This window comes from Podarcis muralis, chromosome 1 (genome assembly GCF_964188315.1).
Source record: "Podarcis muralis chromosome 1, rPodMur119.hap1.1, whole genome shotgun sequence".
Classification (NCBI taxonomy): domain Eukaryota; kingdom Metazoa; phylum Chordata; class Lepidosauria; order Squamata; family Lacertidae; genus Podarcis; species Podarcis muralis.
In genome coordinates, this window is record NC_135655.1 from 71,643,039 (window position 1) to 71,658,359 (window position 15,321).

Below are 15,321 nucleotides of genomic sequence, written 5' to 3' on the forward strand. Positions count from 1 at the left end.
TTGTGTCCCACCTTTCCTCCAAATGATGATCAAGGCAGTTAATCACAATGATATTAATGCAATAAGATACAGTGGATGCTTGGGTGGCGAACGTGATCTGTGCAGGAAGCATGTTCGCAACCTGCAGCGTCCACAACCTGCAGCGCCGCATCTGTTCACGAGCGGGTCACGATTTGGCGCTTCTGCGCATGCACAAAGCACGATTTAGTGCTTCTGCAGATGTGCAAGCGCCAAAACCCGGAAGTAACCTGTTCCGGTACTTCTGGGTTCGGTGCGGTGCGCAACACAAAATCGTACAACACGAAGCATCTGTAACCCGAGGTATGACTGTATTACAAAATAACCCTGCTTATGTATATTATTATGTGTATTAACACACCTGTGTATTATCAATAATTGTTTTATGCACACTGCTTTTTAAAATTAAGTATATGTTTTGCTAAATAAATAAATATTTAAACATTCCTCCTTTTCGGGAGCTCACCCCCAGAAGAGGAGTAGGCATTAGTGAGAGATCCTGTTTCAAAATTTGATTTCCCCGCATCTCTTTTCATTTTTCTGCCATAGTATACAACACAGGTGCAGAACGAGACCACATTTGCCGAACATGGGGACAATACCATTATGAAACCTTTGATGGGCTCTACTACTTTTTCTCTGGAAAATCTACATACACTCTCTTAAGGCAGAATGAATTGGACGAACAGAGCTTCTCTATACAAGTGAGAAATGACAGTGTAAAGTTCATTCCAAATCATTTAAGATAAATCTGATTTGCAATAAATATGAGCATTTCATGCATTATTATCATTATTATTATTATTAGTAGTATTAAAAAAACCCCCACTGTGAGAATTGTTTGATTCTGTTGCTTCCTGCTAGTTCTTGAACTGATAGTTCCAGTGGGTTGGGCTGCTTGTACGGTTTGACTTGCAAGCAATCCTTCAGCATGCATGGTGCTATGGAGCATATGGGTATAATTTCCCAGAGCTGATCAAGATTGTGAGTGACAACTATACCTACTGCTGCCTAGCCAAGCTCATTGGAAACTGAAAGGAGTTGAGTGAGGAGAGCTTGGAGGGCTTGGAAGAAGTTGTTATGGTCAGTGCCAAGACTCAGGCTATCCTGGAGGCCTTCCTCCAATAGAGAGCCAGTATGGTGTAGTTGTCAAAGTATCAGACTAGGATCTTGGAGGCCAGTGTTCAAATCTCCACTCGGCCATGAAATTGAATGGGTGATCTTGGGCCAGTCACTGCCTCTCAACCTAACCTACTTCATAGGGTTGTTGAGGGGATTAAATGAGGAGGGGGAAAGCCATGTGCGCCACCTTGTGCCCCTTGAAGAAAAAGGTGGATATAAATGCAATAAAAATGAATGAATGTGGCTCAAGTAATATAGGAGGGAGGGAGGGAGGGAGGGAACTACAACTTACCATGGCTGTAATCATACACACAAATGGGAGCAAGGCCCATTGAATTCAACAGGACTTGCTGCTGAGTAGACATTCATAGTGTATGCTGCTTTCCCCTAAGATCACAAGTAAAGTGCTTCTGTGTACATGAGGGGTGAAGAATGCTGATCTTTCTTATCGGTAGCAGTCTGTGTCTCATGAAATGTCATGGTGGGTTCCCAAAGCTATTGGAGTGGTTTGGGAGGGCCTGCAGTAGGGGAATAACTAAAAAGCACATGTGCACTCTTTGGTTGTTGTAAGATCCATGTGTTATCCATAGTCTGAGGCTATAAAGAATGTGGATGAATAATCTCACTATGCCAAGATATTCCAAGTTTCCAGTTTTCCAAATGCTTTCTGCTGTTGTTTGTGCCATCAAATTATACTGTTTGATGGTGCACAAAAATCTGGGTCAGTTTCTGTTTTATTTGATTGAGAAGAGCTCTGTTGGATGAGACCACAGTCCTTTCTAGATGAGCATTTTGTTCTGGCAGTGGCCAAGCAGATGCCTTTAGGATGCTGACAGCCAGGATATGAGCACAATAGCACTATCCTGCTTGTGTTCCCCAGTAATTGGTATTCAGAGGCATGAAAATGCTGGTATTCAAAAGGAGTACTCCTTCACACATGCAATCAAGTCCCACAAGATGTAGTGATGGCCACCAACTAGGATAGCTTTAAAAGGGGGTTGATTAGCCAAATGAAAATGGGATAAAACTGTCAATGGCTACTAGGCATGACGGCTATGTACTACTTCCAGTGACAGAGGCAGTATCTGAGAACCTGATGCTGGGGAGCACAAGTGAGAAGAGGATTGTTGCACTCCTATTCTGGTTGCTGGCTTCCCATCGGCATCTGGTTGTCCACTGTGTGAAAAGGATACTGGACTGGGGCCTTTTATTTGATGCAACGTGGCTCCTCTTGTACTGACTCTGACACTGGAGGTAATATAGCCTTTCAGTGGCGTAGCGTGGGTTGTCAGCACCCGGGGCAAGGCAAGTAATTTGCGCCCCCTAACCCGTGGATTTGCGCCCCCTAACCCGTGGATTTGCGCCCCCTAACCTGTGGATTTGCCCTAACCCCAGATGTTGCGCCCGGTGCGGCCGGCCCCCCCTGCACCCCCCACGCTACGCCACTGTAGCCTTTGACTGAATGGATTTATATTCTACCTTTCCTCCAGTGGTGACCAGGAGGCTGAATATGGTTCTCCAGTTTATCTTGAAGTGAATAAATATGAGATATGGAATGCTACTGTATTTAAAGGAATATATAAGAGATGCTCACAGAGGCTGCAATTTCAAAGTCATTTTGGGGCCACATTCCTAAAGCAGTATGTGAAATGCCAAAAATATAGTTGTTGCTAAAATACTTATTTCTCCCATTTTTGGCAGGTCCATAATGATCCAGATTGCAAGTCTTCTCCATATTCCTGTAAACGATCAATTAGCCTATACTTTTCTGGAGACGGGGAAATCAGATTAAGTAGTGAGGTCACCTACAAAGGGATTGGGTAAATTCAATGTATACTCTCATGATCTGTGGTGTTTTTATTTGCCATGTTCTTTTGATATGCAGAGATGTAGGCCCCTTAATTGATTCGTAACTATATGCTATCTTCGTTCCTACAAATTAGTCATGTTTGTGGGTGAAACGAACTCAGTAATGTTCATATTAATAATACAGTAATTCAATGGACAAGTCATTCTAAGTTTATTATTTGTAACCCTAAGTCATAAAAAAATAGTGTTTGTACATTTCTTCAGAAATGGGGGCACAATCTAAGAGTGATATAAGTGATTGGAAACAAAAATAGCATCATTGATTGATAGCGGAATGCAGTAATTACTAGAGATTATTTATTTATTTCCCCATGAGGCATCCTAGAACAATTTGCAATATAATTAAAATATTAAACAGTTTAAAAATGCATATATGCAAACAATTACAGACACACACAACAAACAAACAAACACACACACACACACACACACACACAAACAAACAAACAAACACACAAACAGCACATACATAAAATCAATTCTGACCCAATATCAATGCCAACTGGGTATTCAAGAGGTCTGTTGAAAGAGGAACATCTTTAGCAGGCACTGAAAAGACCATAGATAAGGTGCCTGTTTGATAGGAAAGGTAAAGGTGAAGGTAAAGGTAAAAGACCCTGGGTGGATAAGCCCAGTCAAATGTGACTATGGGGTGCGGCGCTCATCTTACTTCATGTGGTCAGCGTGACTAAACTACTTTCAGTGCTACTGAACACTCTGACAGAAGCCAGAGTGCATGGAAATGCTGTTTACCTTCCTGCCACAGCAGTACCTATTTATCTACTTGCACTGGTGTGCTTTTGAACTGCTAGGTTGGCAGAAGCTGGGACAGAGCAACTGGAGCTCACCCTATTGCGGGGATTTGAACCACTGACCTTCCAATAGGCAACCCCGTGAGGCTCAGTGGTTTAGACCACAGTGCCACCCGCGTTCCTGCCTGTTTGATATATAATGGGTATAAAGGATGACAATGAGTTTGTTTGTTTATCATGGTATTTGTTTGGCTTCCCAGGATACAATTACCATATACCATAGGGAACTTGTACATCCAAGCATTAGCTGGTTATGTCATTGTTAGACACCAGTATGCATTCTCTCTGGCTTGGGATGGTACCTCTGCTGTTTATATTAAGATGGCTCCTGACTACTTGGGCAGAACTCATGGACTGTGTGGTAACAACAATGCCATTCTGCAAGATGAACTTGCCACTAGTTATGGTGAGTATTTCATCTAATTTATTAAGATGTTATTTGTGTTCCTCAGCAGTTACAGGCCTTACTTAGAAAGAGCAAGACTGCTATAGTCCTCTTTTTGTCTTGTTTGGCTTCCCTAAATGCCATAATTGCTATGACTTCATCCATTGGCTAAAAACACTGAAAGGTGAGAGCAGGTTAGTTATCACAAGACAAATGGGCAAAATTTGCTTCATATCTCAGATTCTACATGGCTTGCTTTTTAAAATGAAAGCTGGGAATCTGGCACATTATGGCCAGTGGCCATAGCTTCTGTCCATGAGCAGAAAAGGACCAGAATTTCTTCTTGTGTTGTTTTAAAATGATTTCTTTGTGATTTCTATATATACTTTGCTCTTCAATATTGATGGGCTTCATGTGCATTTTGTGTGCCAATGTCTTTATACCAATTTTCCCCGAGGACAAAATGTAATATAAGAAGTGGCCTTGGATGAGCTGTTGATTAGAATTTAGCATTAACAGGAGCAGTCACACTTCTATCCAACTACAGTGGTGCCCCGCAAGACGAATGCCTCGCAAGACGAAAAACTCGCTAGACGAAAGGGTTTTCGGTTTTTTGAGTCGTTCCGCAAGACGAATTTCCCTATGGGTTTGCTTCGCAAGACGAAACGTCTTGCGAGTTCTTGTGAGTTTGTTTCCTTTTTCTTAAAGCCGCTAAGCTGTTAATAGGCGCTAAGCCGTTAATAGCCGCTAAGCCGTTAATAGCCGCTAAGCCGTTAATAGCCGCTAAGCCGCTAATAGCCGCTAAGCTGCTAAGCCGCTAAGACATTAATAGCCGCTAAGCCGCTAATAGCCGCTAAGCCGCTAAGCCGCTAATAGCCGTGCTTTGCAAGACGACGGAACGGATTAATTTCGTCTTGCGAGGCACCACTGTATCTATCTGACAGAGATGCTTTGCATTTCTTTCATAGCTTCCATTTAAACCCGATCAATAAAAATGTTAATTTCCTGCATTTGTGCACTTTCCCCTAGGAAAACTTACTGAAGACATTGAAGAGTTTGTAGAAAGCTGGAGAGAAAATCCTCCACAGGAGAACATCTTCTCCTGGGATACCTCATTTAACTATGAGCCGCCCTGTCTGACTCAAAGTCAAACATTTTTACAGGTAGGCACGAAAATTAATGTAAGGCAGGCACACTGGCTTGTTCCTGTGATTGAGGGGGCTGGTGCTCCATGACATGCTCACACTTTGTGCACATGCTGTGCAATGTACTGATGTGTCGCATGCATATTATGTGGCATACATGAGTGATGTGAGTGTGGCATGAGCACATGGCATGAGCACATCACTGCAAAATATTGATGAGGCCCAGCCCCCTCCTTGAAAATTGTGGGGGCCCTCGGCCCCTTCTAGGTGACACCCCTTATGTAAGACATAAACTTGTATGAGACTGAATTCTGAAACTTCTTATTAAAAAAATTACATAAATGACTTCCTAATTGCAAAAAGAAACCGCTGCCCATAGTTATGGGATTGAGACTCCTAGTTAAATAGCTGTGCTGCATTGCTTACATAATAAACATAGTTTTTGGATGGCTCACATGGCTTTATACTGGCTGAAATTGACATGACAGCAATTGAGCTAGTTGGGGTATAAATGGAAGATGATTTCAGATTCTATCTGCCTCCTGCTTTCAAATTCATTTCTGATTTTACTCTCTACCTCAAAATATGTGGAAAATGTTATTTCCTAGAGGAGTGCTTAAGGTTCATAGATTAAGTAGATTTCTTATCATGCTTGAGTTATTTTTAATTCCTCCTTTTATTTCATTCTTTGATATTATTATTCAGAGTTTCCTATTTTAGCATTCAAAGCCTGTAGCCAGCCAGTGGATTCCTGTGTTATCTAGTGCCAGAATTTAATCAGATAATTCTTCCTCACTTGTATTAAAATCTGTGAAAGAGCTTTTGTCTCCATAGACAGCTGTCCATAATGACAAAGAAAAGTTCATCATAATTTTGGCTACCATATTTCAGTTTCATCAGAAAACTTATCCCATACCAAGTCTGCTTTAGATTTCCTGCATAGGGATGAGGAAAAAAAATACCACCAGTTTGCTACTGGCCCTGGAGAGGGAAAAATTATTAGTGTTTATTCAAATAAAATCTGTCAACGTACATACAGTATAGTGCATGTATTATGGAAATGTAATATGAGTATGTTTAATTACAAATTATACATCTGTGTTGAATCTGATAGACCTCATCTGAAACCTAAAATATAAACAATTCACATGTTAGATGAAATATGAATTCACAATGCTGCCTCTTCAACTAAAACCTGTAGATGGAATGGTACTCTATTCATGGATCGTGGCATTCCTGCCTTCTCTATATAACGCCCTGCACCTCCCTGGAAATCCACTCTTAAGGACTGGCTAGGCCAGGCACTGCCAAACTTGGCCCTCTAGATGTTTTGGGCCTACAACTCCCATGGTCCCTAGCTAGCAGGACCAGTGGTCAGGGATGATGGGAATTGTAGTCCCAAAGCATCTGGAGGGCCGAGTTTGGGGGTGCCTGGTAGGCTCTCTGGCACAGAGTGAGATGTGACATAGGAACCTGCAACATGACATAGAAAAAATAAAAAACCCAACCCCCCTTGTGCAAGCCTCCTACCCAACTACATCTTTGCAGCCTTGCCAATCTTTCTAGGACCATTGCTGTCAGACTTTGGATTCAAAATCGAAGGCTGGATACTTATCAGATGATCTAGTTTCTGGACTATTTTTGTTTTTTTTAAAGCATTTTTTTTAAAAAAGCTTCTTCCTTCACACTAATTCTTTGTGTGTTTTCAGAGGACGTATGCATTCTGCAGCATTCTGCTCTGGAGCCCTTTCAAAGAGTGCCATGAATTTGTGAGCCCATTTACTTTCATGGCCAGCTGTACAAATGATCTATGCATGTAAGTGTCTTGGTTTGCGAAGTCCCGAATTAGCAGTCAGTGGTTGGGATTCAGAGAGGTCCACTTAAAACACTTCTTGGTATGGCTGGGACTGTGCTGATTTTCAGCTTCTAGTTGCAGCACTTCATACTGATGAATGCCATTCCAAGCAGTATCTTTAGGAGTAGCTTTTTAATGTGCATAAGGTACCATGGTAGCTGTGGGAATGGGGTTCTTTGGATTCTGGCCATTAAGTTTCTGCAAATATTAAATACATCTCTTTTTTGGGGCATGCTTCTCTTCTCACTGTTTTTGACTGTCTTTGTGGTACCACTTCTAGTTATAATAGAATGAGTGGCAGTAGAGTTAAAGCCAAATATTTATTGATTTAAACATTATATGCATTTTGAATGTTCATCATTGGTATAATTTAGCAGTAAACCATGGCTTAGCGCTATGGAAACAAGACTCAGCATGACTTGTACTCAAATGCAATCACTGTCTCTACTCTTTGTTTAGCTGCAGGGAAGGGACTGGCAACTTCCACTTCTGTTTTAGCTTAACAGCAGTTTTATGTGTTGTGCCAGTCCTAAACTGTGGTTAATTAGAACAGTGAAAATAAGGCTGTGTCAATTTTATTTTTTTTGTGTTAAGGTCAGGAGCTGATAATGCAACTTTGTGTCGAGCATTAACTGAGTATGCAAGGACTTGTGCTCAAGCAGGAAAACCTCTCCACAACTGGCGGGCCCAATTTAAGGAATGTGGTATGCAATGACAAGGTTTTAGAATGCTGTCTTCTGGCAAAATATTCTGCATATCATTTATTCCCCTTTCTGCCGGTTTTCTCATTTTTAAATATAGGTTCACCTGGCCTTGCTATGGACATCGTTGGTTGCCTGTTTTGTAATGGGGGCCTGGTAGGAATTTTTCCACCTGGCAAATTGGCAGGGCCATTTGGTTTTCACTTATCACCGTAGCAATCATCACAACTTTGTAAGGTTTGGCCGTTAGGCATTGGATCAGCAATCATGGGGAGGGGAGGTGGAGCCATCACCTGCCCCTCCAAGCTCAAGGGTATTCAGTTAAAGAAATCTAGGGATTGGCCTGGGTCTTGTCCGAAACCCCTGCGCGCGGGGGGGGGGGGGGGGGTAGGGCCATACCAGGACCCCACAGGGACACCGGGGGTGGGGTGGGGGGTGAGCGCCAGTCAGAACACTCTGGCAGTGCTCCCTCTGGTGGTGTTCATCCATTATGGGATTCCCCATGATGATGCCAATGCCTAAGCCAATACCACTCACATTCTGTATTCAATAAAGTTGTGGCCTAAATTTTGCCCAATTACTTAAACTAAAATCCCATGTCACTGTTTCATTTTTTGGGGTGCTGGGGGGGTCTCGAATCGCAACTGAGTATGCAAGGACTTGTGCTCAAGCAGGAAAACCTCTCCACAACTGGCGGGCACAATTTAAGGAATGTGGTATGCAATGACAAGGTTTTAGAATGCTATCTTCTGGCAAAATATTCTGCATATCGTTTATTCCCCTTTCTGCTGGTTTTCTCATTTTTAAATATTGTACCTTAATTGGTTATTGTATGCAAGTTCAGACTTTAAGACTTACCAGTATATGCTTTTGCATGGGAGACCACTTCACTAGATGCTTAAATTAAAATTAAAGTAGCATCAATTTTCCACCCCAGGAAGGAGAAGCATAAATCATTTAACATTTCTTCATTTCTTCTGTTTTTCAGTCATTAAATGTGAGGAGCATCTTGTCTACAATGAATGCATTGACTGCTGCCCAGTTTCATGTCAGCAAAAAACTCATTGTGTTGACAGTGAACTGCCCTGTGTTGATGGATGTTATTGTCCAGATGGTAATGCAGTTTTTGGTGTGGGATTTTGTTAGAAGTTGTGGCCTTTCAGGAGCTTATGGCCTTTCTGCAATCTACAAGACACAGTAATTAAGTCACACTCCAGATATTTGTCAACAAAACCAGATGGGTTCATTCTAGAGGCAATGGGTGGTATTCAACTAACATTTCCTGTCAATACAAGGATTTCCTCTTGTGCAATAGAACTTTCCTCTCTTCTCTTGTTCCCATGCACATTCTCTGCCTTTTCTAAGTCTGCTACAGAGAGTTGGAGGAGCCCCCAGAGCAGAAGTCTATGAACGAACTGGACTATAAAGGTTCAGGCGATCCCTGAGGTATCCTGGACCCAAGTTGTTCAGGGCTTTGTAAATCAGTGCCGGAATTTTGAACCTGGCTCAGTAGCAGATGGTCAGACAGTGCAGCTGTTTTAAGAATGGTGTCACATGTTCTTGACCAGAAGCTCCCGCCAGCAATCTGGCTGCAGCATTCTGCACCAGCTGGAGTTTCCAAACCAGACCCAAGTGCAGCCCCACATAGAGCCCATTATAGTAATCCAGCCTTGCTCCAAAACTCCCAATGACAGCACCCAATGGCTACGTATAGATATTATAAAGCATTGGGGACAGACTTATTGGGAGTAAGTCTTACAAAACTTGGTGTGACATTTTAGAAAACAGGCTTAGGCTGAGAGGCTAAGTGATAGCATGCCCTATATTGACTTGATAGTATGCTATGAAATCAAATGGACTTCTGTGAAAATATTTTTTGTATTTGTAACTCAAGTTGTTTTTTATTTATGACAAAAGCAGCTTTTAACTGTTTCATAATACATCTTAACCTTCTGTTTTCCTTTGTTTTTTATTATACCATTAAACTTTGTAGTATAAGAGGCAATGAGGAAACATACACAAGGATTTTAAATATAATTTATCACATCTTCATTTTCTAGCTAGAAGTACTAGGCAGTTTTTTAATGATCCTTTTCGAAGCATATGGCTCTAATTTTGTTCTTATTGTCAAATGTTCATTTTAGGACTTATTTATGAAAACAAATTATGTGTAAGGCCATCAGAATGCCCTTGTGATTATCACGGATCTGTCTTCAGAACTGGTGCTGTGGTTCATGAAGAATGCAACAACTGGTTAGTAACATTCCATATATTTGTTCCCTTTAGTATAGCACAAATTCCCTAAACAATGTCCAATATGTAAGCCTTAGCATATATACCAGTCCTTACTTTATAAAGCATACATCTTCATAGAAAGGTGCTTTCTCTTTCCTTTTGCCATTTGTAATTTTGTGGATTAATCTTAATTTTAATGGTTTTGCGTACTAAATATGGTGACCAGTTCTTTTGCATGCCTTTGGTGCATGAAGGTTTCAAGCTGCAAATTCCCAGACTCTTCTCCTTATCATACAATCTATGCTTGAGTTCTTAAATAAGTGCTGACAGGACGGTGAGGAAGATGCTGTACTTGCTGTCAGCTGGTTGTGATAGGCTTGCTGAACCTCACAACATAGGGAGGAAGTTTGCATCAATTCTTTGAGAGATTTACTTAGCTTTTTAGTTTGTGGCTGAGCATTCTGTGATGTAGTCTATTCAAAACTTTAACCTAAACACTCTTTATGGGTCTGCAATTATGCAACCTTTAAGACCTGTGTCAAACCTCCATTAACATCAAAATGCCCATTCATTTTCCTTAGTGTTCCCCAGGTGTATCTTGCATTCTGAGACTTGTGGCATAATTTCAATCAGAGTGCTGGGCTCTGCCCCTACTTCTGCCTTTTCATGGTTTCATGACGTGGTATCAATTGAAGCATTCACTATAAGATTTCCTTTGCAGTCCTACAACTGTTACTTCCAATTGCCACATAAGGGCTGTGCCAACAGCCTTAAAACATCAAATAATTCTTTCTGTTTTCAGTACATGTGCTGGAGGAAAATGGATTTGCACAAACCTTACCTGTCCAGGTATGTCTGCTCTCAGATATTTCATTCAAATATTTTATGCTGGGTATATTGCATGTGATCCAAGTGTTAATATTGATGTCTGATTATTTTTCCAATCTTTCCTAGTTATTTACACCTGGAAAGCAGCATATAAATGCTTAAAAGGATTATTAGCTCCCAGAATGCAAACTGTAATCACTAATTCCTTCAGGCTTTTTGTTCACTATTGCGACTTTAATATCATACATTACTAGCAGCACAGAATATTTTGGTAACATATTGAAACACTTTATCCCCCCCCCCCCCTTTTTTTAGCTGAATGTTCAGTCTCAGGAGATATTCACTTCATGACATTTGATGGGCGCAAGTATACTTTTCAAGCCACTTGCCAATATATTCTGGCAAAAAGCCTCACCTCCGGAAAATTTGCTGTGACTCTGCAAAATGCTCGTTGTGGACAGGTAAGACTGTAAGAGCAAATGTTTGGACTGCATCAAGTGTGGGTACTTAACTGGCATTATCAAAAAGATTAAACTAAACTTTCAATTTATAAGTTTCCCTTTGGTGAATGGAAGGAACTTTTCATTCACTGAAAGATTCCTCCCATTCATGGAAGGTTATCTTTGGAACCAGTTCTAATTTCCTTGGGGAAGGACCATAGCTCAGTGGATGTAGAAGGTCCTAGGTTAGGTCCCTTCAGTTTATGTGTATCTGTGTGGTGAGAAATTACTGTGCAGACATTTCTCAAGAACTTAAAAAGCTAACTGTCTCTGAATATCCAGTGGCAAAAGGTGGATAGCAAATAGCACATGTGCTTTCTTATGACTTTATTTTAATAATAATAATAATTTAATTAATTAATTTATACCCGGCCCATCCGGCTGGGTTTTCCCAGCCACTCTAGGCAGCTCGCAACAGAATATTAAAAACACGGTAAAACATCAATCATTAAAAACTTCCCTAAACAGGGTTGCCTTGAGATGTCTTCTAAAAGTCAGATAGTTGTTTATTTAACATTTGATGGGAGGGTGTTCCACAGGGCGGGCGCCACCACGGAGAGTGCCCTTTGCCTGGTTTCCTGTAACCTCACTTCTCTCAGGGAGGGAACCGCCAGAAGGCCCTCAGCGCTGGACCTCAGTGTCTGGGCTGAATGATGGGGGTGGAGACTCTCTTTCAGGTATACTGGGCCGAGGCCGCTTAGGGCTTTAAAGGTCAGCACCAACACTTTCAATTGTGCTCGGAAACATACTGGGAGCCAATGTATGTCTTTCAGGACCGGTGTTGTATGGTCTTGGCGGCTGCTCCCAGTCACCAGGCTAGCTGCTGCATTCTGGATTAGTTGTAGTTTCTGGGTCACCTTCAAAGGTAGCTCCACATAGAGTTAGTGATTTCTTTTCCTGTTAAGAACATAAGAATATGTCTTATACTGAGATAGAACATTGGCCCACCTAGCTTAGTATTTTCTCTACTTACTGGCATCATCTCTCCAAGGCTTTGGACAGGGGTCTCTCCCAGACCTATCTGGAGATTGAATCTGTAACTTTTGCATGCAAAACACCTTCTCTGCACTGAGTCGTGGCCCTGTGATATGAAGGAGGCTCCTGGGTGGGCCTTAACCTCCACTACAGGGTAGACAGCAGGAGGACTGGATGTTACTGAAAATTAAATGCTGGAGTAGGCAGGTTTTGGCTGATCCAGTAAGGTAATTCTCATTATTCTTCAATGGTTCTATGAAAAGAGTAGATGTAACATATGGGTCCTTAGACTGGAGTCCTTGTTTCAGAGCTGTCATTGGCAGGGAATTTTCACCCTTTTTGCTAGTATGTGAGTAGTGCCAATTTTTTGAGTGTTTGTGTCATTCAGAAAATTGAGGTTAGTTAGTTCAAACAATGGACGAATATATAAAGCTGAAGCCAGTAAGCACGATTTTAATCTGTTCCCCAGAAAGCATATGTCAAATGCTGGGATTGGTTGGCTAATGGTGCCTGTGGTGTTGTAACAGGAGGTTATGTAAAGAAATAGTCAACAGTACAGTGTTGAAACCTTTTGCCAAGGGAGGTGTAGAATTATTTCACCTGATATTTTTTTTGTAAAAAAATAAATATTTGCTCTTTTTATCTCTATTTATAGGTTCTGAAAATATTGACTTTTTATCTAGTTCCTCTAAGGTTTATAGTTTTCTACTTAAGTCATGGATAGCCGCTGTAGTGCTCTCCATATGCTGGTGGACTACAATTCCCATCAGTCACAGCTAGCATGGTCAAGGATGATGAGAGTTGTATTCCACCTGGAGGGCACTGTATTAGCTACCCCTGACTTCAGTAAAATGTTTTAATAATATGGTAATATACCGTAATAATATGCTTTCTACGTTCAACTCGTCTTGCAGATGGCAAGTCCAACAAAGGATACACTGTTCATTGTTAAGATCTAGAGTGCCTTAGAAAGGCAGTTTTAGAATGGCATATAATCTCCCAAGCGCCTGCACAGAGTCCATAGCTGCACACATACCACTTTAATAACCTGTTAGTGTCTCTGTGAGGATATACAATAAAGCACTTTTTCTTCCAACAAAGCCACTTACCTGGCAGGCGAGATACCATGATCACTTTGCAAGCATTTTCTTTTCTAAGTTGTTGATCAAACACAGTCTAGCGAAAACTTGAAGCGACAAAATCTCAAGGCACAAGGCGTTGACTCACAAGGATTGATTCAGTTAAACTGTGCTTTTAACAACAACCACGATTCATTGATTTGTGAATAATCTAATAAACTGTAATATTGAATGCTTGGTTTCTAGTTGTCATTTTTGAAAATGGTTGCTTAAAGTGTCTTATGTAGAAACACCAAATTGTGAGATAAGGAAATGTTGCATTTTTTATTAGACATTAGCATAAATTACTCTATTTCAGTGTCTTGATTTTTTTCCTGAGCTTTGAATTTCTGTAGAGTTACTGAGAAATGTTCATTAAAATGCTAGAGCTCTATCGCAATAAAGCAGATTACTGTATTGAAAAAGAAAAACACCTCCAGCAACAGCCAGATAGCACCTGAACAGGTTTTTGACTCATTGAATCACAAAGAGTACAGTCACTTAGAACCTCAGGTTTGGTGACAAAAGCAATCATCACACAGCAAGTGAGTTTGGAATGATGTAAAATTTAGCTTTAAACACTTTTTGAAAGAGGATCAGTCAAGTGATCAGCATAGCTTAGCCTTATCTGAGTCTCGAATGACAGTATCACTAGGTTTTGTGGTTAGTTATGATGAGAAGGATATTTTAATATAGGAATTTCTATTAAGTGTCTGGTGATGAGTGAGGTACAGTTCATGAGAAGACAGCTGCTGATAGTTAGCGGAGTCAATGTTATGAAAGAAACAATTCATTGGATCAGAAAATTATTGCCAGGATTTTAGAGCCTATTTTAGACAATATGCATATGCACACACAGATATATGTAGCCAATATATACTCCCATATTCATCTACTGCTCTTAACATTTAAGGGCTTGCTTTTATATTTGATTGGACATCTTGAAAATGGCATAGGAAGCTGCTGTATGTGGCCAGATGATTGGTCCACCTAGTTCCAGTACTGTCTGGCCTGACTGACTGTACAGGGTCTCAGGCAGAAGTCTTTCTCTCACTTGCTACCTGGCCATTTTTTAACAGTAGCTGCCAATAATTAACCATGGGATCTTCTGTGTACGGTCATACCTCGGGTTGCAATCGCTGTGGGTTTTGTGTTTTCGGGTTCCGGACGCGCCAAACCCGGAAGTACCAATACCAAGTACCCAGAAGTACAGGTACTAAATTGAGCTTTGCAGATGTGCAGAAGCACCGAATTGCATCATGCATGTTCGCAGACGCGGTGCTGCGGGTTGCAAACGCTGCGGGTTCATGGATCACATTTGCAACCTGAGGTTCCACTGTACAAGGCATGTGCTTTACCTTTCAGATATGGGCATTTCTACCTTATCTAGGGTATATATCTCCGCTCATGTCTATCCGAGTCTTGAAACTTGCTTTGCCACTATAGAAGTTGGAAGCAGTATGCTTCTGAATACCAATTACTGGAAACCACAGGAGGGGAAAGTGTTCTGGTGCTCATGAGCTGCCTGCGGGTCTCCCATGGGATCTGGTTGGCCACTATGAGAACAGGATGCTGGACTAGATGGCCATTGGCCTGATCCAGCAGGCTCTTCTTATCTTCTTAAATTATAAATTTCATCTTACTGGGTGTTCTCATTTTCATAGCACTGCATTTTGTGGTATGTAAAATCTCCAAGCAAATTATTACACTGATTTTTGTGTACCAGTGACTTTCCCAGGAGATCCTTTCCTGCTCTGC

At 41.2% G+C, this 15,321-nt stretch overlaps 1 protein-coding gene across 1 annotated transcript in view; it reads left to right on the top strand.

Moving 5' to 3' along the window:
* The window catches only part of OTOG (otogelin), a 106,268-nt gene that overhangs the window by 10,235 nt on the left and 80,712 nt on the right, over positions 1 to 15,321 (top strand). Inside the window, exons 6-15 of the mRNA XM_028732722.2 lie at positions 568 to 722; positions 2,842 to 2,960; positions 4,022 to 4,227; positions 5,236 to 5,369; positions 7,061 to 7,167; positions 7,801 to 7,910; positions 8,896 to 9,021; positions 10,052 to 10,160; positions 10,945 to 10,991; positions 11,286 to 11,431. Of these exons, the coding sequence (XP_028588555.2) occupies positions 568 to 722; positions 2,842 to 2,960; positions 4,022 to 4,227; positions 5,236 to 5,369; positions 7,061 to 7,167; positions 7,801 to 7,910; positions 8,896 to 9,021; positions 10,052 to 10,160; positions 10,945 to 10,991; positions 11,286 to 11,431 (1,259 nt within the window). The remainder of the gene's footprint in view (positions 1 to 567; positions 723 to 2,841; positions 2,961 to 4,021; positions 4,228 to 5,235; positions 5,370 to 7,060; positions 7,168 to 7,800; positions 7,911 to 8,895; positions 9,022 to 10,051; positions 10,161 to 10,944; positions 10,992 to 11,285; positions 11,432 to 15,321) is intronic.